Source organism: Apteryx mantelli, chromosome 18 (assembly GCF_036417845.1).
Source record: "Apteryx mantelli isolate bAptMan1 chromosome 18, bAptMan1.hap1, whole genome shotgun sequence".
Lineage (NCBI taxonomy): Eukaryota > Metazoa > Chordata > Aves > Apterygiformes > Apterygidae > Apteryx > Apteryx mantelli.
The window spans coordinates 12,543,799-12,569,613 of record NC_089995.1 but is presented as its reverse complement, the minus strand read 5'-3'; the positions used below and the strand labels follow the sequence as shown (position 1 = coordinate 12,569,613).

Below are 25,815 nucleotides of genomic sequence, written 5' to 3'. Positions count from 1 at the left end.
GAAGAATGACTTTGCTTCCTCTTAGCCTATTACTGAACTAGTGAAATAGCCACAATGATTTTACATAGATTGCTACCTATCCTACAGACAGCCTGCTCTTCCCTTGAGCCAGCTTCTAAAACACCCCTTCTGTTTTTATCATGGTCAAGCATTGCTTTATACTGTCAAAGGAGTGAGAGAGAAAGAAAATCTCCCTAGCAAAAACTAATGAAAAAAATTAACATTGCAATTATCTGCACAGGGTAATTATCTCAAAAGACTTCACAGTTCACAGAAAACGATTTTAATTGTTTTTAAAAGGTTACCACTGTATGTCTTGTAAACACTATCCTCAAGTGTGTCCCAGGATTTGTTACCTTGCAACATTTAACAAGTTTGTTAACAAACAAGAATTGATTTTTATTTATCTTGTGAAGTAAAGCCCTGGTTGCTTTCCACTTGATATTAATCCTTTATTTTTTTTGCAAAGTAAATAATGGTGGAAAAATCTGAAGATCCGATTAAACTGTAAGTCCCTGCTTTAAAGAAAGGAGAGATCAATATAACTGCCAGCTCCATTAAACAATTCTTATCACCTTGACTGTTTATGTGGGAATAGTTGCAATTTATATTTTATGTTTAATTCTTCTGGTGCAGCTAAGCTTATTTAAATTCCTCATATAACACCTTAATCAACTAGCCACACCTTGAAGAGAAAGAGGAGGGAAAGAAAGGTCTGATAGAACTGTCAGAATGATAAAGAAATGCAGTAACCCTCAAGAGAAATGAGAATGCAAATGCTTAAATAAGAATAAAAAGCACATACAGTAAACCTCCAACATTATTGTTGAATATGGGGCCTTTATATGGGTTATAAGGAGTCGAGCAGAATCTCAGAAGAGAGACTTGGGCAGAAAATTCTGCTGTAACAGAAGCTGCATATGGTCAGCTAATTTGTGCCCAAATAATTTATCATCTAAAGAGTAATACCCACACTTTTGGACATTATGAGCCAAGTGACTTCTGATGGAAGCCCTCAGAATACTGTGACGCTTTCCAGTCAGGTGGCTCTTGGGAATGTAGGGGCCCAGGGCCATTCGAGATGCATACATGGAAGCATTTCCAAGAGGGAGAGTTACTGGACTGTAAGAATGTGCACTAAGTTATATTATGGTGACTTGTCTGTATCTTGGTGGTAGTAAAACCTGGAAGACCCAGAAACTCCAAAGCTTTGTCCTGTTACATGCTATGCAGTCACATAATAAATTCCCTTAAAAGCTCACAGTCCAAAAGACCATCCATAACAAGCAAATGAGGGTAATAAATAGAGTGGAAAGGACAGGGTGTAGATAAGAAGTTTACAGGATGTCTGTAATTTTCAGTCAATAGTCAGATCTTGTTCTTAATTCTAGCTCTCTCATTAGATCACAGGAATGGCAGGCAGGAAGTGCGTATTTTATGTCACAGTTTACTTGTGTCAGATGAGACTAAGTCCTTATCTCAAAGGCTTTATGCTTTAGATTGATAGTTTTGATTGTTCCGTGGAAGATGCTATAGGAATGCGGAGACTTACTGAAATTAGATAGTGCTTTAACAAAGGCAAGAAGGCTTGTGTAAATAAGTAATCAGTGAAGAATGAACTGTATCTACATTCCTTGTCCTTCAGGTACTTGGTGCAACTACGTGAAGGAGAATTGACTTTGTATTGCATAGGTCTGGGAGGAGAGAACAAGAATGCAGACCCTGTAACAAATACAATTAATTTGGCAGGTGGTAATGTGAGTGTCAGCAAGGAGAATGGATGTGGTACCTTTTCAGTCCAGACCAAGGAACACAATTATTTGTAAGTATAGTTGGTAATTAATAACTTGTTAAAGCAGAACAATTGAAAACAAGGTCACGCAACAGAGATCTCAGTGTCAGCAGTGGAGAAACTAGGCCATCAAAATTATATAGACAACCCCTCCCATTGCTGTGCTATGGCTTGGTGAGTATTTTAAGGCAGAATCAAAGTATCACAATATAGAATTGAGAAGATGCATTGAAATACTGCCCACTGAGACTGTCTAGTGAGCACATCAGGAGCCAGTGAAAAGATGCATCATTCAGCTTGATAAGGCACATGTGTGAGCAGTTTCTGACTAGTTTGTATACTAAGCATAGTAAGACTTTGTTCACCTTCCCCCAAGGTGGAGAAGAGGAATTATGAGGTAACTGCACCACAAAGTCAATATATGGCAAAACTTCAGCTCTCTAACCTTAGACACCTAAGCAATTAACTTGTGTCTGAAAAGGTCAGAGTCAGCAGCACTGGGCTCCTTTGACAACTAAAGCTTTTGAACATCATTCTGCTTAAATAAGAAATATTTGTAGCTGTATTAGTCAGCATGTTATTTACACTTCCTTATGTTTATATATGACATTCTTAAATTTCAGGTTTCGAATACCCTTTACTGTCCAAAATAACAGGACAGAGGATGTTAGCAAGCTCCAGAATGAATGGATATCTCTTTTAGAAAAGTACTGTCAGCTGTGGAAGGGTGTTTCACTGCCTCGGGAAGGATCTCAGGAATGCATCTCCTCTGAAGCTGATTATGAGGAAGTTAGTGTATCTCTGGATGAACAGACAGAGGACGCCCTCCACGTTGGTGCCACAGCCAGCCCGAATAAGTCTTCTGTCCCCCAGACGAAGCCTGCAGAAGAGGAAGCAGTGCCAGCATCACCATCTCTTCCACTTTCCATAAACAAGGCAGAGGTGCCACCAGCCCCACCTGCTTTCCCGCAGCCCTGCAGCCTCTCTCCGTTGACAAAGAGAACCAAAGCCTTTCACTGGGATGTTGTGCCTTGGGATAAGGTGAGGATTAAACTGATGGTAGCTGTTAAAGAAAAGAAAAAAAAATCCCAACATGTATTAACTTACATATATAGTTACCATAAAAGTACAGTTGTGTCACAAAACAAACTGGATGCCCTTCTGTATATTAGGATGAAACAAAGTGACTTTGTTCTTTTGGCCTTTTGTTTACCCTGTCGCGCCTGTATTTTTAGATTCAAAAATCCATCTGGGGATCATGTGACCCACACAAGAAAAAAATAGATGTATCTAGACTCTGTGATCAGTTCCAAATCCAGGACACGACAGTATTTTCCAGCAATGAACCTTCAGTGAATCAGCACATCATGTTGGATCAAAAAGTTGCGCATAACTTCAGTAAGTTATAAATAAGATCTGTGTGCTCCTATCTGAAAACCGGGGGTGTGCACTGTATGCATTTTGTGTTTGCAATTTCTGCCATTTCTTTGCAAAGGAAGCAAGCTCATGTCTAAATGATCTTTTAATTTCAGTGCCTGTCTACTCATTTATAAAAATAGACCTCATGGCTCATTTGCTCTAAATACGGTCCTTAATGATGTAAAGAGTAGAAGCATCAAGGTGAGGGAAGTGTTTTCAGAGTAGCATGTTATAATCAGTAATAACAGGATGAAATAAAAAAGGGAGGGAAAAATGTAGGCTGAATATTAGGAAAAAGTTTCCCAAAAATACAGTCCATTAAGATATAGAAGATAGTCTCAAGGAAAATTGTTTTAAACTTAATGCTTTGGATATGGAATCTAGACAAGGTGAACAAGTGCTGTGGGATAATGTTTTTCTTTAAAAGAACATATACCAGACAACCAGACAACTTCTCTGTCCTTGATTATTAATGACCTAGTATGTCCCTACTTCGTGAGGTTTAACTCATTTCATTAAGACCACAAACTTTAGTTTTAAAAATGATAAAACAAGCTCATTAGCTGTTTGCAGACCATTGATCTGGCTTCCTGTAAGACATCTTGTTACACAGCAAAGTTCTCTCCTTTTACAAAACGCATGATTATGTTATCAAGCAGTGAAGCTGTTATTTTAGGGCAGGCATGTAAGATCTTATATGAAGCCTGTGAAACTGATGTTAAGACTCTGACTTCAAAGGTTTTTCAGCCTTTGGGGGCTGGCCGGGTGAAATAAGTAAACGGAAGCCAGTTCAGGAGCTAGCACTTTGAATGCTGTATTTAGGCCCTCTCCTACACATATGAATATCCTTAAGAATATTCATATAGCTGGAGACGGCTTGGTGTAAGAAGCCTCTGAGACACCTACAAGCCAGGATAGGCTCAAATAGCTCAGACTGAATTTCTGTCCTGAAGGAGTGATCATGAACCAGATCCTTCCTTCTCATATCCCAGGTATGATTCTGCCAAAGGGCTAACCTACAACAGTCTTCACAGCTAATGAAACAGTTCAATGTATAGTCCTAACCTTACTAATAAATTGACTAAAAGGTCTTTCAATTACCCTAATGAGAAGTGATAGATATTAAAGGAGCAAGAGTAATTGTTCTTCAAAGCCTGCTCTGCTTTCTCTTACAATCAGAGATGTCTTGCCAAAAAATTCTGTAACCTAGCACTGTTTTAAGAAATATTATCTGTGTAAAGAATTTGGGACAGTTAAGTTTTTGAAGTTGTAACAATTTCATCTTTATGAATATTGATAAGAAAGAACATACTTTGGAGATCCTGTAAAGTTTTAATTGGCAACTGTAAATGGAAATAACTTGGTGGAATTATTGCATCCATTGACTAACAGTTTGAGGGGTTAAAAGGTAGCGGTTAATACAAAAGCACTGTTGTAAGTAAAAAGAATCCTGTAATAACACTTTTATCTGCTACATTATTGCAGTTTCTTTTAGGAAATTTCTTTCTTTTGGTTTGCAAATAGCACCATTCTCCCTTTTGATCCTTTTTCACTTAAAACTTTTCTCACTGAGACATTCTACATCCATTTCTTAATCTTATCCTAAAAGTCCCATCAATGAGAGTTTTGGCATACACCTTTTACAATGGACATTACTTAGATCAAAAGTTAATTTCATCCTGAGAATCCTGATTAATCTTCCAGTGAGTGCTACAAATCACAGTCCTTAAATTAATGAATAAAAAGATGAAGATACAAAATGCCAGTAGGTTAAAGTTTCCTGAGAATTTGAGTGGGTTTCAAAACACAAGAAAAAAATGGAAGAGAGTTCTGAGGAGAACAGAGAAGATTTATACACTAAATTCAAGCCCAGTGTATGCAGAAATACCAAAAAAAAAACCCCCACCACCAACAAAAAAAACCCCACTAGGTTATTTAGTGCCTTCTTTTAGGCAAAATAATTTTCTGCCATATGGAGAACAATCTTTCAGAGAGACAAGAGAAACACCCTCAGGTTACCAGAGAAAAAAGTTTTCGGAGACGGTATAACCTGTATGTTAATTCAAGAATTTGTGATGTAGTGGGTGGAAAACTGACTTTGGAGCCAGAATACCAGCTTGTGGGACAGAACTGATGCCTGTCACTCTTTCTGAGCCTCAGTTCCCTGTACATAAAATCCTTATCTTGTTTAGAAAATACTTTGAAATTCATCATCATGGTATTGCTGAGAAAAAATTCAAGAAACTGTTAGTAACTGAGTAGGGAGTAAATATATTTTAATTTTGAAGAAAAAAATTGCTGATAGTTTTTTTGGCATGAAGGAAGCCTTAGAATGGAGACCTGAACTCATCTGTTTCTAAGCATGGGTGACTATTATAGAAGAATAGTGGACTTTTATTTGAATTAAGGATATGTCACTGTATTCATCCATTTTTTTTGCCAGATTTTCATAAGTATTATGGAAATTGAGTTCAACAGACACAGTGAATTATGAATTTATAGGGGAGATTGGAAAACTAATTCTGAACCTGTGCCATAAGTATTTTCATCAGAAATCCAGTTCTCAGAGTATGTGTAACCAAGGCAAGGAGCTGAAATGACTCTCTGTGACCTTTGTCTAACCAACAGAGAACATTCTGAATTTCATTTGTTAAATATTTGTAGCTCATTACTTTTATAAAGTCTGAAGACCAGGAATTATTCAATGGTTAATTTTAAATACAGAAAAGGATCAAGAAAATCTTAAATGCTTTGAGGACAGTTTGTGAAAGTGAAGCAGCTAGATTTTAAAATCAACATTTTATTATGAATTATTAACTCTGTTACAGTCTGCAGACATCTTCCTTCCTGAAGAAATACATGGTTTAAAAGGCATAGGGAGGCATAAGGTATAAAGCATAAAAGGCATAAGAAGGAAAACGATTCCACCAGGCTTAGCACTAAAGCTGGATCTTATAACAGAATTAAAGGGGTGGAAAGTCTGTAAGAGGAAGAATAAATGGAATACACTCCCTTGGCCAACAGTCTCCTGAGAGCCATTATTATATGATTTAGGCCACAGCAAGTTTCTATTACCCGAAAAACTCTGAACTGCTTTAGAATTGGAGAAAGAAAGGGTAAATCATACAAATCCCTCCTGATGTTCCTTCCCAGCCCTTTTGTGCTGCTCAGAAGAGTTCTGCCAGGGCAGACTCTAGGACAGTTTCATGCCAACACTGAGAAGCATGCTAAATTTTCTCACTTACTCTGCTGATCCCTCGTGTTCACTTCCTTGTCTTTTCTTTTTCACTTCTTTGTCCTTTGGTAATGATGACAGAGACAGGTTAAAGAATAACTGGCATGACAAAGTGGTCTTTTTTTGGAGCAACAGCCTTCCTAATGGATCTTTGCCTGCTTGGGAAAGAGAGAGCTTATTTCCATTTCCCTTTCATACTGTGTAATATGAGCCAACCCCATGTCTGCACAAAAGTCTTAAAACATTACAAAAATTGTTCATCATATTTTAGAATGCCAGGAAGGAGTCTCTGTCAATGAGGCCTGTCACGGACAGTATTAAAACATACTCCTTGGGCAGTGTGGAAGAAATGAGCATTTCTGTTTCTCAGGTTGCCTTCATTTGGGATTAATTTTTGTTGCCAGGACTCTAATAACTTTCTTTTGAACACTAGAAATGAAACAAAAGAAGTAAACAAAATCAAAACAAATGGAATATTTAATTTCTTTAACCTTCAAAGTATTATAATATACAAATACATAACATTTTTATTCAGAAAAATTAGAATTTACTTTTATTACTGAGCTGAGTGCAGAGAAATAGATAATAGTAAATACTTGAATATCTTCCTGTAACAGTATCTTGATAGTTCTATCGTAAGCATTGACTATGTTTTGACAGAAATATATTTTTGCTTGACTACTGCTATGTATATTTAAAGGAAATATGAAGACTGAGTTTTCGCCTTAACATTAGCAGCTACTAAGTGAAAAACAATTTTTATCTGGGAAGCATATATGAAATGTTTTGGTGTTTTTCCTTCCCTTGAGCATTTTCCTCCAAGTAATCTAAGAATCATTTTCCCTCAGACATTTTTCTTAAAAGTTTCCGAATAAAACCAAGCCAGCTGAAAGAAAAATTATACATTATACATGAAGAGAGTGGTGGACTTACAGATGAGCAGATTACAGCACTAAGAAGGTAATCTTTGGGGTTCAATTGTTTATTTATGATAAATGGTACCTTTTGGAAAAAGCATAATTTTCTGCAAATAATGGGAAATTCAGGAAAGATGCTACTGTGACATTGAATCTATCCTGACTGCAAACAAAAATTTAGGGTTGCACACAGAAATCTCAGTCCTTAGAACTAAGATTGTACAGTGTTCCCCCAAATGTCACTCTTCCCCATGTTGTTCAGCACATGACAGCAAGTCTGACATGATTTTGTGAACAGGTTACAAGGAGCAGAGTTAATAAAAGAATCGATTGTGGTAGTGAGCAGCTGTAACTTACTGGGAACGCTTCACAGCCTTACCTTCTATCACGGGGTCACAAATCAAAGAAACATAAGAAATTCTGTTCCCTATTTAAGAGTTCATTTGGAAAGGGGAAAACAAATTGCTTTGGAAGGGGAAAGGATATTAAGAATATCAGTATTTCTTAGTGGCAGAGATTTGGGGATCAAAGCAGAATGCAGATTTTTGTATCTTTAAAAAAATTGAACTATTATATTGAGAGGAATAGATTTCAGGAGTGTAAGCAAACTATTGGCATGTAAAATCTGTAGGAAATGGATTGTATCTCTTTGAATAGTTTATGACCCAGGAAGGGAGCAGGTCCAAGATTAGTATCCGTTATACGGCCAAGTCTCCATTCAAGGCATGTGGCACCTGTGCCATTTTATTAAATATATTCATATGAAAATTTGATGTGAAACTGCTTCTTGCTTCAAAATGAGAAAATATTAGAGTGTTTTGCTAAAAAGAGCCTGGAAAAAGATGATGCTGGTGAAGAAAGTGAGGAAGTAACCAACCTATTTTGCTACCAACATGCCTACTTCTTGTAGCATGAAATTAATCCTGGTTTTGAAATCCTAATCCTAATCTCTACATCAACAATAAATTTTAAATCCATGGAGTTATGTCTGCACTTAGAAGGTGATGAGAACAGGAAAAACAGCTGAGTAACATATATGGAATTAATGTCATTATATGAAATGGCTTGTACAGAGCTTGCTTGAACTGTGAAAGAACATGGAAAAGCTTGTGAATATTTAAAATGTTTAAGTGTACTAGTGTTCTGGAGGAAGTTTCCATGCAGCCTGAGGGTTTTTGTCGTTTATACTGACACTAGCAACACAGCAGATTACGAACTGGTGAAAGGTGTATAGCTCCAGTGAAGGTATTAGAGCTCCGTCGCCTTTCAAAACTGGCCCTAAAGGCTGCATTCAAAAAAAAATTTTTTTTTCCTAATTCCTAATTGCAGTGATGTAACTGGTCAGGACATTGTTGCAATGAAATATCCATCAAGGGACACATGGCAGTCTCTGGGAAATAAACAGGTAGAGCTGGCAGACGCGAGGGAATGTCCCGAGTCCCGTAGCGCAGGATAGTGCTTGGGATATGGTCAGCCCCATTTATGGTGGCAGTCATTGCTCACCCCTCAGTTTGGAAGGAAAACAACTACAGGTGCTCCTGCTGAAATCAGTCTGAACCACTCGGTGTGTGAAACAGTCCCTTAGGTTGCTACTTGTAACACGTTTGTCTTAGACTAACTCTGTATTTGCAGACATACGCGCCTCCCCAACCATGCTCCGTGTTCAAGCCCTAATACAACACTGCAAATTCAGTTCCGACCTGCACTCTGTTGAAATTAGTCTAACACCATGGAAGTCACTGATTTGTAGCATCTGGGCTCTTTGCCATCAGACAATAATAATAATGATGATAATGAAGCTTGAAAGTTTTTATTTTTTACTTCAAGATTTCAGAGTCTTCCTTTGGTAGTAGTAATATTGAGGAAAATTTTCTAGCAAGGGAACATGTAAGAGATACTGGATGCTCTATTACTATATTGCTATATGCTATATTGGATCAAGGATTTTGTTCCTGGGATTCATATTTATTGTCAAAATCTAGGAATGCGTGTGCACATTTTGTCATGAAGGGAAGCTTATTTTTCTCACTCCAACAGTTTTCAAAATATTACTGAAAATGATGAAATGCATTGCAGAATTGAGGGCTGGTTTTCCAAGACAGTTTGGTGTCTTACAGCTCCCATTCAGACATCTCACTGAGCTGGCAGATGTTTATCTGAAAGCGTCAGCACTCAGAAGTTTCTCTTGTACAACGCACTGTAATAGAGCTGGCACGATACACGTAGCAGGACATGTAGCGCTTCTGAAGATCTTCCACTTGATTTAGGTGTCACAGTGGAAAATTTTACCATTGAAAACTATGGATTCCAAATAATTGAGAATTTGTGGTTATGACAGGAATTTAAACAGAATATCCAGGGACTGGAAAATTCCTTTGTATGCAAATTATACCTGTCCTATTGTCTAAGCCTGAACAGGATGCTTAAATTCCACTATCATAAAAAGAAAGTGTATTTAAAGCCAAAAACAAGATTATGTTTTTAAGACTGTGACCAGTGAGCAGAACGTTCTGCTCATGTATCCAGTGAAGGTTAGTGGAGGTGCTTCAGGACTTACTTTGATACAGAAACCTTTCTATATTCCTCTGAATGAGTTCTTTATCCTGAAGTCTTAAAATAAATAGCAAAGAACTCTTTGTCTCTATAAACTTTAATTTTTCAGAACAGTGTGTGAGATTTTAAATTACACAGTTCCATTATAGTTACATCCATGTAAAAAGATATTCATGGAAGCATTCACATATTCATGTGTTTTCTTTTCTATGGCTTCCATTGTCTAATGCTTTAAGCTTTAAGATTTCTAGATAACCTGTTAGTTTCATTTCATCTACATAATACATGAAAACAATTTGATGGAATATCAGACTCCTGATTAAATGAAGATATTTTCTGTCAGCTTTTTAAAAAAATATTCTTTGAATTTGCTTAAAAAATTAAACCAACAATTTTTAATGATAAATAAAAACTCATTTTCCAGCAGATAACTGTTATTTTTAACTGAGAATTCATTTTTTACTTGATGGTGAAGGGTGACAAATGGAATATTTTGTAATCTGCTTTAGTATGTATCTAATAATTCAAAAGCTATAAATTACTCAATTAAAGTGTCATATTAAATTATTGACAATGATAAAAAACCCTTATTCTGTGTTTATATCACTAAAATCTTTGCTTTACGTTTTCCATGTTACAAATTATTTTTTAACAAATTGACTTACTTTTAATGAAAATGTATATCCATCCACATGAATGTTTAATCACACTTGCTACAAATTTAGTAGGTTGTTTGCAGAAGAAGAAGAGAAGATAGTAGACCTGAATGCTTATTGAGGATCCTTACCTGTCCTTCTCATATATGTTATCTATAACACCGATTCCATTTTTCTTCTTTAAGATATCCTACTAATTCCCATGGTATACATGTCAGACAGGTAAAAAAAAAATCTCCAAAGAGGGGAACTGTGGTGATGTGAAATTATTTTTCCCAGTGGAGAAATGTTTAAAGATGTCAGTTTTCCAAAAATCTCCTGCTCTGGAGTACTGCGGGAGAAAGGTCCGCTACCTTATTCAGAAGGAAGAAAGTTGCAGCTCTGTGTTATGTGTCCTAACGAAAACGGGAAGGGGATCGCAGAAGTGATGCAGTGCTTACAGAGACAGACACACAATTACCTGCTTTTCTTTCACGGGCAATTAAAAAAATTGTAGACCTAGGAGTTGTGCTGTGGAGCCCATTGGGTGCTCACGTCTCAACACGTGTATGCCGTGTTTTTGCGTTAATTTTTCAAAGCGGCTATTGCAGGTGACAAGCTGAATGGACACGGCCTGCCACCTATGGAGGTTTATAGTGCCCGAGTCTCGTCTAGAGGGCACGGACTAGCTGACAGGTGATTTACGTACACTGTGTTTTGTTTATGAAATGAGGCCTTTCAGAACTGGCAAACTGCTCCTTAGTTTTTAATGAAGTTTCCGTCACTGCAGGCTGGAGTTCCAACTTTGCAATATGTGAAACAGTAAACACTCAGAAATCCCAATACGTGGCATGGAATGATTGTTTTATGCTACACCAGTATTCAAGAAAGAGGACATCTAATTTTCATTTACTGTTTTACAGATATATGCCAACACCGAAAGATGTAGAAAGGTACCAGGCCTTCAGGGGATCCCCTTCGGAGCTGCATGTAGTCGATCAGTTTATGTTAGAGGTAAGAAAGCACAGCGGCCATTAAAACACACCACACGAAATTTCTAGGACACTCTCTTCTAGACAAAACTGCTACAAGAAGTGGTTGTTTGGAACTTAAGTTTCCAGTCTCAGCCAGAATCAGTGTAAGAGGATTTATCTGACGTAGAGATGGGATACACAAAAATTATGAAGAGAACTTTTATCCCTTTGCGTTTCTGAGTATCACTTCCTCCCCTTCCCTGAAAGTAGGAACTGGTTTATTCTGAGCTAGATTTCCAAGAACTTCAAGTGTAAAATTGTGTGCACTTAACTATTCTTGTTCACAAGAAATGAGTGTCATTGTTTTTAATAGCATCTGTCCCTATATGCATACACAGTGAGTTCTTGAATTTACCTATGGAAACCAAGCATGTTTCTGACATGTGATTGCTATATTTGCCATCATATATCTAGTCTTAAGACCTAGAATAAGATTAATAAATGAGTACAGAAATTAGGAAAACTATGCTACTAACTGAATTGCTCAATATATTATGAGAGATACATGCATGTTTGAGTAGAAACATGGGTTTGGATTCCTTTTCTGTTCTGTTTATGCAGATGTGTAAAATCCCACATTTAGGCCAGAGGCTGGATCTCCTGCTTACCATACGTGAGCTCCCTGTGAGCATAAGAGATTTGGAGCCTGTAAGTAACATGCTTGTTTCATAGTTTACGTGTAATAAAAATCTACCGGTTAGATAGCAGAGGGCCAAATGGCCTCAAAGCAGATTTCGAACTGTGTGGTTGGGGAGATTTTTTTCTATAGGAAAACAGTTCATAAGCCATAATATGAACAATTCATACTGCAATAATCCAGGCAGTCTAATGTATAAAATATCATTTTACTGCACTGCTGCACTGCTGAAAAGTAACATGCAAAAAGGTTAAAAAAAATTTTTAAAGTCAGTGTAGCTCCTGGCTTTGATAGCCAAGGAATTGTAAATAACATGAAACTAAGTTAGAGATAGGTTGTATTTGCAGTGTAATATGGACTACCTGCTGGTGCATTTGGAATGCCTTTGGAAATCCAAAATTTGGGGTGATTTAGTAACACAAGTGCCTTCTACAGAAAGCAGGATCTGAGAAACACATGGAACTGAGCTCAGATAGATCAGTATGACCCTTTCTCTTGGGATTTTAGAGAATCCAGAGTTTTTGGAGACATTAGCTGGCAGAATTGCTTTTATTTTATTGTATTTTGTTAATGATACAGTATTCTACAGTGATGATTCAAAACAGAATACAGTAAAAAAATGGAGACATTACAGGGCTGCTATATGCATATACATATGTGCATATGCATTTAATATCATCCTTATTTTACTAGTGTTCAGGAAGCAGTTTCTGATGGGTCTGGTAGTGCAATAAACACCCACAAAGGAGCGGGAAAAGGACAGGAAAAGATATTCAAATTTTTATTTGGGGTTGTTACACTTTCCTCATTCTCTGGTAAGTGATAGGACAGACAGGAATTTGACCATTAAAACTGGATTCCTTGTGTGGGAAAATTCTTGCCCCACAAGCCGAAGGAATCATTCTAAAGTCATGGATTTTTAGAGCGAGTTTATTGGACCAGCCTCTCATAGAAAATTACCGCTTCCCAAAGACTGAAACAAGCTGTCCACCCTAATAATTACATCATTAAACTAAAATGTTGCAAAACTGAGTTCAAGTCCCTCTCTGCCTAGCTCAGAGCGACCCGGGAAGGGGGGCAGGAGGGGAACAAATTAACAGTGTTGAGAGTCATGTGGAGCCGCCTTACCTGCCGGGCTCTACCTGTGCTTCGATTCAAAACAAATTGTTTCAACACAATTCTGTTCCTGTCAAAATGTTTCAAAGCTTTTGCTTGCTTTCTGCACGGCAATGAAAGCACATTTTGAAAGTTGCTGCAAGTCAGAGTTGTTATCCTTTGTCTGGCTGCGATTAAAACCGTAGTAACAGTGAACAAAACTCAGAAGAGGAACAGATGGAGAACACCGGGGAGGTGCACAGATTTCTGACCCTGCCTGGTATAATGTGACACCTTTGCTATCCTCCACTGAAACGAAATACTTGAAAATTTGGAAGCTACAGTATACTGATTGCATTGAGGGATATTTATTGTTCATTGAACAGATGATTAGCTCTCTAAGTACTTTCTTATTTGTGCACACTACACATATATATATATATATAATGTGTAGACTAGACACTTAAAATTTTATTGGACAGTCTGAATATTAGCTTTCAGTATTGTTTGGCCCTGTGATGTGCTGTGAATGTTTTAACAAGGGCTTTCAGAGCTCCCACAACTTTTCTGCTTTCCCTGTTTTTTAATTTTATGTTTGTGGTTGATCAAGATAGGTGTGGCAGTAGAAAAATACACATTTCCTAATTTAAAACAAAAACACCTCTTGTATTTATAGACCTAGAAGGGAGGTGGCTTCCCTGGGGAAATGGAAATTGATACTAAGTTTGATTACAGGAAATTATTATTCTTCCTTGTGGGGAAACCGTACCAAGAATTTTGATAAGATAACAGTCTTCTAGCTGGCATAAACAGACGGGAGAGAGGTGACGGATGGAGAACCTTACACTGCACTTCAGGCTATCTGCTTCCCCTGATGCCTGACATTTGGTGCAATCTGGTGCATTCAAACAGCACAATATTTTTTATTCAGAAGCATTTTTAAGAGATGAGGTTGAAGTTCTTTTGGCAAGGCTGATTTGGCAGCCAGAAAGGATGTGACCTCCAGCTGAGGCAGGGAGGCTGTGCCAACACTGGCTTTATCTTGGTAGCAGAATTTTGACTAGTCTTTCCTGAACCCCCCTAGCCTGTTCCCCAAAGGAAGTTGAATAGAGAGATATCAGCTACAGTGCGACTTATTTACTCTAGCTAAGAACAATGAGGCCTGGCAAAGGGAAGGTAAAGACGCCAATGTTTCACTCATACTTTCAACCTGAACTGAAGGAAGATACGTGTGTTCCAGCTAATAAACCAGAAAATCCAAGCAAGTAAGCAGCTGCAATCCAGCCAGAAGTTTATTGCTGTCTTGGAGTACATTTTAGCCATTGGGAACCTTTTAAATGAAAAGGCTGGAAAAGAGAAGGCTAGAGGATTTCGGCTGTCGTCTTTGATGAAAGTGAGTAAATATTTTCCTTGTCATTAAAATTATGATATTATAATGTATGTTAACATTACATCACATTAACATTAACATTAAACTAAGTTTTGTCCTGAATGTGGAGAAAAGCAATCATTTTTAATGAATAGCTAACATTTTAACATCTGCTCTTGCTTACACTAGAAACAAAGTCCGGTTTAACAATGTGTTCTTTCACATGTACTGTAACAAGATGCATTTCCCCATTTTAGACGACAACGTTGGGTACATGGGGCACTGTGGTGTGGAATACGCTGTTTTTCTAATGAGGTAGAACATGGAAATGCTGATTGCTCTGATATTAAGAGTCCACGGCTAGAAAAGACATGAGCTGCAAGCCGCTGGCTAGACTCGAGTTTGGGTTAAGTGTAATTTGCAGCTTTGTGCAGAACACAGTTATAAGGATCTGGTTTTGTTCCACAGTGGGCAGAGGCCGTGACTATGGCATTTCTTCTGCGAGGGTTGTGCTTCTATGGCACTGGAGCAATTCCTTCTTAGCCCTTCAGCTTTTTACTTCAGTGCAAAGGTCTTTTACAACAAGTGGTATTACATATTTTTTAAGGTAAAGTTTGACAGGTAGAATATAAATAATTGAATAAATTCAAAGAGAGTGAAGTTTGTCTGCAGTGGTTTTAACCAGTGAAATGTATGTGAAACTTTTGGAGCAAATGTCAGAGCCTTGGTGGATTGTGGAAGAGGTACTGCATGGAGTAGTGACTGGAAGCATCGTGTTGGGAGGTTCAAACTGGGCTTCGTAGCCCTAAAAATGCTTTCTGGGAATCAGGACATCTACTATATCCTTTAAAGATAAATCTTCTGTTCCCTTCCCCATTCTCCTCAGTGTAGCTCTTTAGATGATACAAGCTGATGTCAAAAAGCAGCAGGATTATGTATATGCAGAACTGTTGAAGTCTGCTGGCCCTTCCAGAGCTGCCTCGGTCCCACCAGCCTCAGTAGTGTTCTGGTGGGTGATTGAATAGGGGGGGAAAACGCCTGTTCTGATCTTTTCTCTTCCCTGACAGAGATCTGCCCTTCAGAACCCATCGTTTAGCTCTTAGTTCTTTACTTGTGTCTTAGCTGACCTACCACTTGCATGACACTAGGCTGAGTTTTCTATTAGCTTTAAGGCAGTTGATTTCCCTTCCTCATCAAAATACGTTGCCACTGAGCACAGGGATTTTTTCCCCTCCTCCACCCAGCAGTGACAGAGCATGATCTTATGCTAAAAAAAAAAAAAAAAAGGATACAAATTTCCTAAGCTGCCTTGAACCTTTAAGGCTACTATAAAATTATGCTTGATCTGTAAATAGAAGAGAGAAGGATTTTTTTTTTTTTTGGTAAGGTATCTTTTCCATCTGGAGACTTTAATATATGAGTGAGTGATTTATAATAGTAGTGACAATTCTGAGACACAACTTGTATTTTTTTTTTTAAATGGCTGTGATATCACATCTATCATAATGAAAAATGTCTACAAAATCATTTTCTGCCACAGAGCATCTTCCCAGATTCAATTAAGGAACCTTACTATCTACATGGATACAGCATGGTGTTTTAAGTAGAAAGGGGTACATGACTGTGTTTGGAGATCCAAAATCAGTTGCAATCAATTAGGATACCTTAAGTTAAAAAAGACCCCTGTGAATAAGATGACACAAAAGAAAAAGAAAGGTCAACGGATATGAAAGTGTAAAGCTGATCTTAATCAAGAATGTCTGCAAAACAGCAGACTGAAAAGAAGTTTAATTCCATTGTGTTTTCTATTCTTGTCAAATTTACCTAGGAGCTATCAGCATCCCTGCTTTTTCAATTTTTTTTTTTTTTTTAAGTATAATAGCTCAGTCTGTCAATTATTGCTATATTCTATTTGTAGTTGTCTCTGTTGCGGGGTAAGGAGAGGACATTCACCTTGCTTCATGCCCTTGTGGAACAGATCTTCTTACATGAGCCTGATCTGACTAAATTTTCTCAGGAGCTGACAGAATTTGAAGCTGTTCCTGATGGTAAGATGATGGAGGGAAAATATCCGCAAATAAAAAATAAAGTCCCTCAACCCTTTTGTGGAAACTCCCATCTTCGCATTGTGTGAATGATATTTATTATCATCTTTTCCCCCCTCTATTCCTTTCCAGCTTCCATGAAAGGACTCAGTGCTGAAGTTGATGGTATGTAAATATGGTTTCTAAATTCAGAGACAGATTGTCATATGTTGTGCAGTCATTTGGAACAGGTTTTCATTGCACTTCTGCAGTTTGTAAAGAGAGGTAAAGGTGCAAAATATTGAGGTAAAGTGTTGCTATGGTGATATTTAACCTGCCATGTTACTGTGAGGAATTTAAAAAAAACAAATATTAAAGTGCTTCCAGGTGGTTTAGAAATATCAAAAATATACTGCCCATGGTAAATAGAATTTATCTTAAACTGCAAATGTTAAGCGATACAGGCACTCTGTCAAAGTTACTGCTGGAACAGTCACCAGGTGCAGGCAACAGAGCAGGAAAAACTTAGTACAGTTAAGTAGTGAAGTTCAAGAACTTCTTTGAACCAAACTGATATCCATCTCTAAAAAGGAATACAACACTAGTGAAGTCAATAGGAGAGAATAGAATAAGATTGTTCAAATGTAAGCTAGACTTTGGGAGACATTTAGAACTTACCATTGAACAGTACCATAAGGTGGCCAGTGAAGTCGATGGATTTTAGACTGAGCCCTTCGTGAGCTCATAGAGAAGGTATATAAGCAGATAAAAATGTCTTATATTGTGTTAAAAGTTTATAAAAATCCATCTTTTGAAAATGTGGCATGGACACTGACTGTCACTATGGACCAATATATCCCATTTCAGCATTTGATAACATATCAGAATGACAGTCACTCTCAGCCTTTAGTGTGAAAAGCCCTTGCACCATTTTGCTAACCTTTGGTAGGCAGCCAGGCATTTAGCTTGCAGTTACAGAAGTGTTTTTATTTTGTTCCAACAAATTCCAAACAACTTTTTAGGAGATATAAATAACTAAAAATCACTATTTCCCTTCAGTCACTTGTGCTCTTTGGGGAAAATGTTGGTAGCATTTCAAAATCACTAAATATTTTAAAGCTAGATTTGTAAAGTCATGGCTAAAGTGTTAAAACAGACACGATACCAGAAACTGTTGGGAGCTGCCAAAGGAGCTGCATTACGGGAACTGGAGGAGACTGGCTGGCCTCTTCCCTTCATGGATTCATGATGGCCGAGTGCAGATCACTCCTTTATGTTTTGAGTCCCAAACCCTCTCCATTCTCCAGGGAAAGGGATGGCATGAATACTGCAAATTCTCAGCATGTAGATCCAGAGGCACATCCTGGGGCTCATTTCCTGCAAGTATTGCAGGAGCATGAAGGGAGGAAGATCCTAGGCTGAAACCTTGGTCAGTTCAGGACTGAATCCTTTGATCCAAGGACGAATCCCACCTCTGGAGTAGTAGTCTTCTCCACCAGCCATTTCATACAGTTAGAGCTCTCACGCTAGCAGTCTGCTGTAGTGCCGAGTGACAAGATTTCCTACTGTTACATAGGCTAGAATTTTTGTTCTTTTATCTTTAAAGGAACACTGAATTTTATGCACAAAAACTTAGGTTAGACATGTTATTTTTACTGCTAATTCAAATGCTTAAAAGCTAGGAAAAGTCAGATTTATGGCTGCTGTATAACCAGACTATGGACCTCTTCATTATTCTCCAGTTGCTTGTGATGTGGTCACATACTATTTTTTCCATAAGACCCATGCCTCTTTTAGGATTTCTATTTCAAAAAGGCAAGTTAGTATTCTAGATGAACATACTATAGACCCATATTCTTCTAATTTTTCCATTAGACATCTGCAGTCCTTTACACAACTGCATGCTGGTTAAATTTCTCAGTTTCTTTCTCTTTTGTTGTTAGTTTTAAAAAAAGAATTGGAAAATGTTACTCAGTGCAGGCGGCTTATCAAACCCAAGACGATCAAGGCAACACCCCAGGAGTCACAGTTCTGCAAGGAACTAAAGGTAACATTATCGCAGCCTTATTGTAGGTTGGAGATAAAAGATGAGTAATCTAGTTGGTTTGTACTGAATCCTGCCCTGACAAGGGATTCAGGAACATTTCAGAAGGAAAGTAGCCTCTGATAGTGTCTCATACCACAAGATGCAGCATGAGGAGGGCTTTGCAGAATTTCTATACCTCCTCCTTTGGCTTAACAGGTAAATGGGCTGGAATGGATGAGGAACAGATAGCCACACAGTCACCCACAATAAACGGTTTGGAACAACAGCAATTTTAGAGCATATATGAATTTTAAATAGCTTCCTCTGCCCCCAGACAGCAGGGAAAATAGTATAGAGAAACATCATCCAAGAGCATGCCTAAATTGTGAGTATAGGTTGACCTAAGATGATTCTGCCTATGCTAATGACAGAACTAGATGGACACAATGGAAAAATAGTGAAACAGGCTGTTGGCAAGCCAGTTCCGGCCCAGAGTCAGCAGAGCCAAAGACAGGACTGTGCTCCCAAGAGTACAGTTACACTGATTCTGTACAAGGCTGCTTCTAGTAAGCGCATTCCTCTCTACCAGTGTGTGGACATGTTCACCTCTGCTTTCCTGAATATCTTTCTGCTGTGCTTCATTGGATGGTGTAGACATCTGCTAAATCAGCACATTCCCTTCTGCCCTGGAGCAGCTCAACAGTATGTTTCTTCAATAAATATTAAGTTGTTTAAAATGAATATGTTACAAAGGAATCAGGATTAAGAAATGTTATTTTTAAGTTTCTATGGCCTTGTTTCTGACCCTCTTAAGAATTAGCAGCTGAGAGTGTTTGTGTTGCATGCAAGAGGATTAGATTATGCCAAATGTGGATTCATGTATTGCCATGGAAATTAAGACTTTATCATGCTTCTAACCTTGTAAATTTTTCATAGATTTAGGTAGTGTTATTGGATGATACTGTAAAAAGTTCTCTGATGTTCATGTTCCTTTTTTGTATTTGATGGCTTTATACTGGCAAAGAAAGGTGTGTGCTTGATCTGTGCTTCTGTTTTGTGAAATGCAAAATTTGTGTGACATGGAAATTTTGACTTGAATTCTCTCGCTCTAACTGTTGTTTAATACCTGCTTTAACATTACGCCCTTATATCAAATTAAGAAGTTTTATTTTTATTACAGGATCTAATTCAGAAGTATGAAGGGGACCTATCCCTGCTGTCAAAAAGATGTGATGAAATGAAGAAGCTTTATAGCGACATACTGGTACATATTATATTAAAATGCAATTTGCACCTTATTTGCATCTGAAGATGATTTCATTTTCCATGTGGCCAGAAGTTGCCTCAACTTTTAACCCAATTGCTTCCCCCCACCCCATTCTCTAACATTAGGCTTTTGATTCATTTCTCTCATTTAGAAAGGATTTTTTTTTCTTCTGAATAATGCTAGTCCCAGACAGATTTATTTGCATATTTATAAAGCAGCAAAAAGGTGAAGTAAATATATAATGGGATGAGTGATCAAAGGTCAGGCTATCATCTGAAGAGCACTAGAAAGGAATAGTCCAGCTTCCCTAAGGGTTGGATATCTGCTCTGGAAATGTGTTGTGGGTAGTCGTGGAAAACATGTTGCTCATAAAAAAAAAAAAATCCACAGACCTATCTTTATGATTTTATATTCTGCTTATAAAATCAATAGTGACCTTGGCATGTGACACTTCTATGGAATTAACAATAAATTGGGGATAACTGCCTGTGGTATAGCTGTGGGCTATCAACTTCTCACAGATGGTCATTAGCTCTAGGAAATGCCTCTCTCATTACTGTTTTAACTGATGGTACACCATGGGTGAGTGGTGAGGCGTGCCAAAGATCAAGGGCTTGTAGCACCCAAGAGGTGCAATTAAGAAGACAACATGCAAAACTATTAATCACATATCACTGGATAAGGTTAAAATTTTGTGACCAGATTATATCTGAGTAGTTTCTTTTACTGTGTTTTTGAGTTCTGGACAGAGGATTTACTCATAAGAACCTTTTAGATGATGTCCAGATGACTTTGTTTAGATAATGACAGATACTAGAAAATGTTAATCAACTGAATAACCAATAACTTCTTGTCCAAACCTTTCCATATATTTCAGTTGCAACCTGAAACACTGAAATACTAGTATATTGCTATTCAGCCTTGGGAGAGCTGTATCTTCCAGTTACAATACAGCTCTCAATTACAGGCTTCTTGTAGAACAGAACTTGTAGCTACAGAACTTGTAGCAACACAAGATGACTTTTAAAACTTTTTATTGAAGTCTTTGGAGCTTGCTCTCTAGATTTCTACTGGTTGATTAGGAAGCTATTTCAGGCACCTCCTGTTCTTGAACTCATTGATCCCATTAAGGAGAAATACATGAAAATGCTGACAAGCATCTTGAATTAAACTGCAGCAACAGATTTAATAATAAAAATCCTCTTCTGTCCTAGAGCTGGAGAACTTATTTGGAAGTGATTTTAGTTAATGCAGGAATCCTTCTCCTAGTACTGAACTTTGTAGTATGACTGCCTTTCACAAGCTGTTTTACGGTAGAGTGTATCTGATGCCAATACTGTTTCGGCCTTTTTGAAAAACTTTTCATCCTTTCACCTTTTTCAGATGAAGAGAAGGAGCGAATAGGGGAGATGGCTCTTTGATTAGATTATTTTTTTCCCCCAAAGCATCTGCTTCCCCGTGAATATATATATTTTTTGTTTGCAAAACAAAATGCCAGAGAATGAAAACATTTTGGTTTGGATATGCTGCTACCATGCCCACCAAGGAATATAAACCATTTCCCTAATGTACTAATTTTCTTTTATGAACAGGGTTCCCTCTAACAAACTGCATAGCCAGGAAACTTCATGATTTACTGATTTTCTTTTCTTCAGCTAGAGATCTATAGCCCAGCCAGAGAGACTGAGCTATAGAGAAAACTAGGATAGAGGTCATTCAGGTAATGACAGCTCCTGGGGCCTCTGTTGCTTGGGATGTTTTGGTTCTCAGCTTGCTGGAGTTTTTAGTCATCTTTAAGTTTTCTTGGTCAGCTACTTAAAGTAAGAATAGGATTTCATGCTTAACTTAAGTCAATCTAAATGGTACTGCAAGTGAAAGAGCACATCCTGCACCAAGACATGCACTCCCACAGCATCCATTGGGCCAGTGCTAGCTAGCCCTCCCGTGGCTGCGTGCTCAGCTGGATCATGGCTGTTTGGTGCCAGTGCTAGCCCAAGGAACCAAGTAGAGAAGTATGTTCAGGAGTGTAGATGAAGGCAAGGCATTTCGATGCCAATGTGAATACTGAGCCTTACTTTGAGGAATCTGAAACAGCCGATATACGAACATTATTCTTGAAAGTTAATGGAGTTACTGTGTAAGGTGTGAGGTTCTACCCATACCCAAATCAGAGATGACAATAGCATGGTATACCTCATACTACTTGGACTTGGACCAAACACAAGGAGATGAAAAAATTCCTAAAACTATTTGTTAATTAGTAATAATAATGAAGGTATTTAATCTTTCTCTTGCTCTTTTCATTTCGTTAAGATCTTGGACGTGGCTTAGCTTATCTGGATGATATTAATGCTAAATATTTTTCTCTTTCAAATTTACAGGTAAAGTTTGGGGAACCACAAGATCTAGACTCTCAGGAACTATTTGGATGGATATCTTCATTTATTTGTGAGTTTAGGAAGGCGTGTGTTGATGTCATGCCGTAAAGACAACACAATTGTTATAAAGAGAGAAGGGAAAGAGAAGTCCAAGAAACAACGTTTAGGTTAATCGGTCTGAAAGTTTTATTAGTATGAAGTAGCACATAGATAGTATATCATCTTTACAGCAGTATACTTTGATTTTAAGAGATATTCAGTTGATACTGTATAGTTTTGTAAGTGGTATTTGACCTGTAGAATTGCAGATGACCTATAAGCCTTGTCCTCATTTTTTCAATGTATGTGCTTTTTTACCTTGAGATGCTTGTGTATTTAGAAAGGAAACATTCTTGACATTTTATGAATTCTCTTTTAATCTTTTTCTTTGATACCCAGTCTTCTGACTAAGCTGTAACTATCACTCTCAATGACTAAATTTCTGCATGGTGATCTAATTTTTCACTATTTTTACCATAATTTTCCAGATAGTATTTCATAAGTTTTACAATGAAATGGGGAGCTGTTACCCACAGAGGAGAATATTGAGCAAAAATTCGTGTTTGTCTTCAGCTCTGAAAGCATTGCAGCTTTAATATGTAATTGAGAAAGTATCTGGACGGGTAGTTTTTTTTCTTCAAAGTAGTACAATAAAGCAGTGCTTTTTTATGGCTGATGTCATGGATTCGGGTAAAATACCATAGAAGTCAATCAAAATGTGAGATTTGCATTGGCAGGAAGAGAGCAATATCAGAGAGACAAAACAAAAACTTGTCACAATGCATTTAAGTAATGGATACTGGAGATAATTATCCATGGTTTTCAAAAAAGAAAATACCTTTGTTGTATTTTTTGGCTTTTACATGTTTTTAATTAGAATAATTATCTGGAGTTCAAAAAATGTGAAATGAAAAGAAAGTCTATAAATGCAGAGACCAAAAAGGATGTATTTGACCTTGAAAGCAGAAAATAGCTCTGCAAGGCCATTGTTAAAATTTGGCATTTTCTCTACTGGTGTTGAAAACAATTTTGTTTGAGGTGAAGTGACTTATTTTAGATCTGACTGCCTAGTTCTCAAGAAGTTTTGGCCTTTGATGAAAATTCTGAATGCTCTCCCTGACTTAAGTACTAAAAGTAGTTAGGTCTTACTCTGAAGGGCTTAGATGAGCTTAAATCCAAAAGTTACATCATCAGAACCCTCTCTCAGCTGGCATATAAAATTTCTCTCTGTCTAACATTTCATTTGCTGTTGCAAATGTTGCCAGTGCTGAGCACCTAGGTATTTAGAAACTGTTCTGTTGAAGAACCTGGGCAACCACCAGTCAGGTGCTGCAACACATAAATTTTAAGTGCTGGTTCACCTATCACCCCAGACAGTAAAAGCCCTTTAAGACAACCACCAAGGATGTAGAAACACTTATGCACTGGCTGTTCTGTCTGGAAAGCAGAGATGAAAATGCCCAAGACTTTCTCTTGGCCTCAACACTTTAAAGGGCATAGCCAGCTGCTGTTCCTGGACCCTTACAGAGAGAACTTCTGATACGCCATGACTGACAGCTGACCTCAATGCTAAAAGGAAGAAAAGTGTTTCTGCGGATAGTACAGCCATCATCGCAAAGGCGAGAGGTCTCTTGCACACCAGCCATGGTACACCTGCTGAGGGAAGGGGACGCAGCCAAGCTCCTGCCCACCTCTAGGCATTAGGTGCTCCCTTCCCTTTGGGACCTCACATCTGCTCCTGAGGGTAGGTGCACACACCTTCAAAGAAGCGAGCAGGAGTCATAAGTGGTCTTTTAAAATGGGAGTTTCCACCTCTAACTTGAGTAGTCACTCAAGGAGTGGAATCCTGACCGAAAGGATTCGAACCTAATAATCCACCTCTTAAAGGAGCGCTCTGGCCACCGCCGCTTTGAGGCGAAAGGTGTGCTAACCGGGTGGCATTTCATTGCTGGCCAATGAACAATAACTGCAAGGAAACGTCTTCAAGAGGTGGTGCCAAGTGTTAAGCAAGTGTGCTGATGAGTAAAGAAGCAAGTGTTCTTCCAACCGCGTCTCATAAGAAACAAACCTGGCACGGGCTGTGAATGCCAATGAACCTCACTGCTTAATTTCTGTTCTTTAAATCCATCCCTTATCTCATGGGATTTCTAAAAAGATCTTTGAGGAAGAGGATCTAAAGAGTCTGTATTCAGTATGCTTAATATCATTTTCAGGCAGCTACTTATTATATATAGATACTGCTTAGTGTCAGGAGGAGGCTGCCTGAAGTAAGGGTGTGGAGTGAAACAGGCAGAAAGGTATTTAGAGGTTACACGCAGGCCCCACAACTTGTAGCGTCTGTCTCACTTGGGTACCTGGCATCCATAAACTCTTGAATACCTGCTTTATAGAAAGTGCATCCTTTTGTCTTCTTAACAGTCTGCGGTCAGGACTGTGCTTCCAGTTAAGAACATGTAGTCATGTCTCTCAGAGGCGAAAGGAATATAATAAAATATAAAATAAGTAGCATAATTAGTATCTCCGGTTAGTATCCCTAATACTAATTTTACCGAAAAGTATTTACAGGAAAAAATACAGGGTTTTAATTTTACAGAAAACATATTGGCTATATTTTTCTCAAGTCAGCATCAGAATGCTGAAATCAGGTTGACATTGAAGTCAATGGGATCTATATATGTATCAGAAACTGCAGCTTAGATCACTCTTTTCTGATTAAAAGAGAAAAATTAAATTTGTCTTTATTTTTCTTGTATCGCTATATCATAGTGCACTATGCAATGCATATATGTGCACTGTAAACAATACTTGCATTTTCTGGTGTGTATCATATCCTCTCCAAAATCTGAGGCATCTTCATTTATATGTGAATCATGTAAGATAATCCTGAATACAAGTGCCATTTCCATGGTATCAAGATCCCTGCATCCCTGAACAGCATTCGTGATGGTCATGATAAGCTTCATGTTTTTCTACCATTACCTTAGCTCAGGAGTCCTGGGAAGTTTCTTTTAACTAAAAGTTTTTTCTTCATGACTCACTTTCTTCTTCTAGTCTTTTTTCTCTATTATTATATTGAACAGCTTGTCCTTGTTTTATAGCTCAGCTAGCATGGCCTCTTCCAATTAAAAATATATTCTACACAGTAGTTGATACCTACGTCTTTGTGTGAATATCCTGGAGCATTAATTTAAAAAATTAATGTCCAGATACTTTCTTGGCAAGAAGTTCTAGCCCCTTCAGAGAGCATGAAGATTTCCTATTGAGTGGGAGCTTACTGAGGAGACAAGTTTCAGTTTTCTCAAACAAGCCATTTCTTCAATGCCTGTGAGTTTCAGGGACCTCCTGACTTACATGTAAAAATAAAGAAAGAGACCTTGTTCCCCTCCTCATTCTTT

The 25,815-nt window shown here is 37.9% G+C and overlaps 1 protein-coding gene across 1 annotated transcript; it reads left to right on the top strand.

Annotated features, from left to right (window-relative positions):
- The first annotated feature begins 14,513 nt into the window (after positions 1–14,513).
- Positions 14,514–23,041, top strand: LOC106491746 (formin-F-like). The gene is made up of 6 exons (XM_013951409.2): positions 14,514–14,710; positions 16,605–16,734; positions 16,864–16,896; positions 18,654–18,757; positions 19,917–20,000; positions 22,385–23,041. The coding sequence occupies exons 1-6, from the start codon at positions 14,705–14,707 to the stop codon at positions 22,487–22,489; spliced, it is 462 nt and encodes a 153-aa protein (XP_013806863.1). The 5' UTR covers positions 14,514–14,704; the 3' UTR covers positions 22,490–23,041.
- The last annotated feature ends 2,774 nt before the right edge of the window (positions 23,042–25,815 follow it).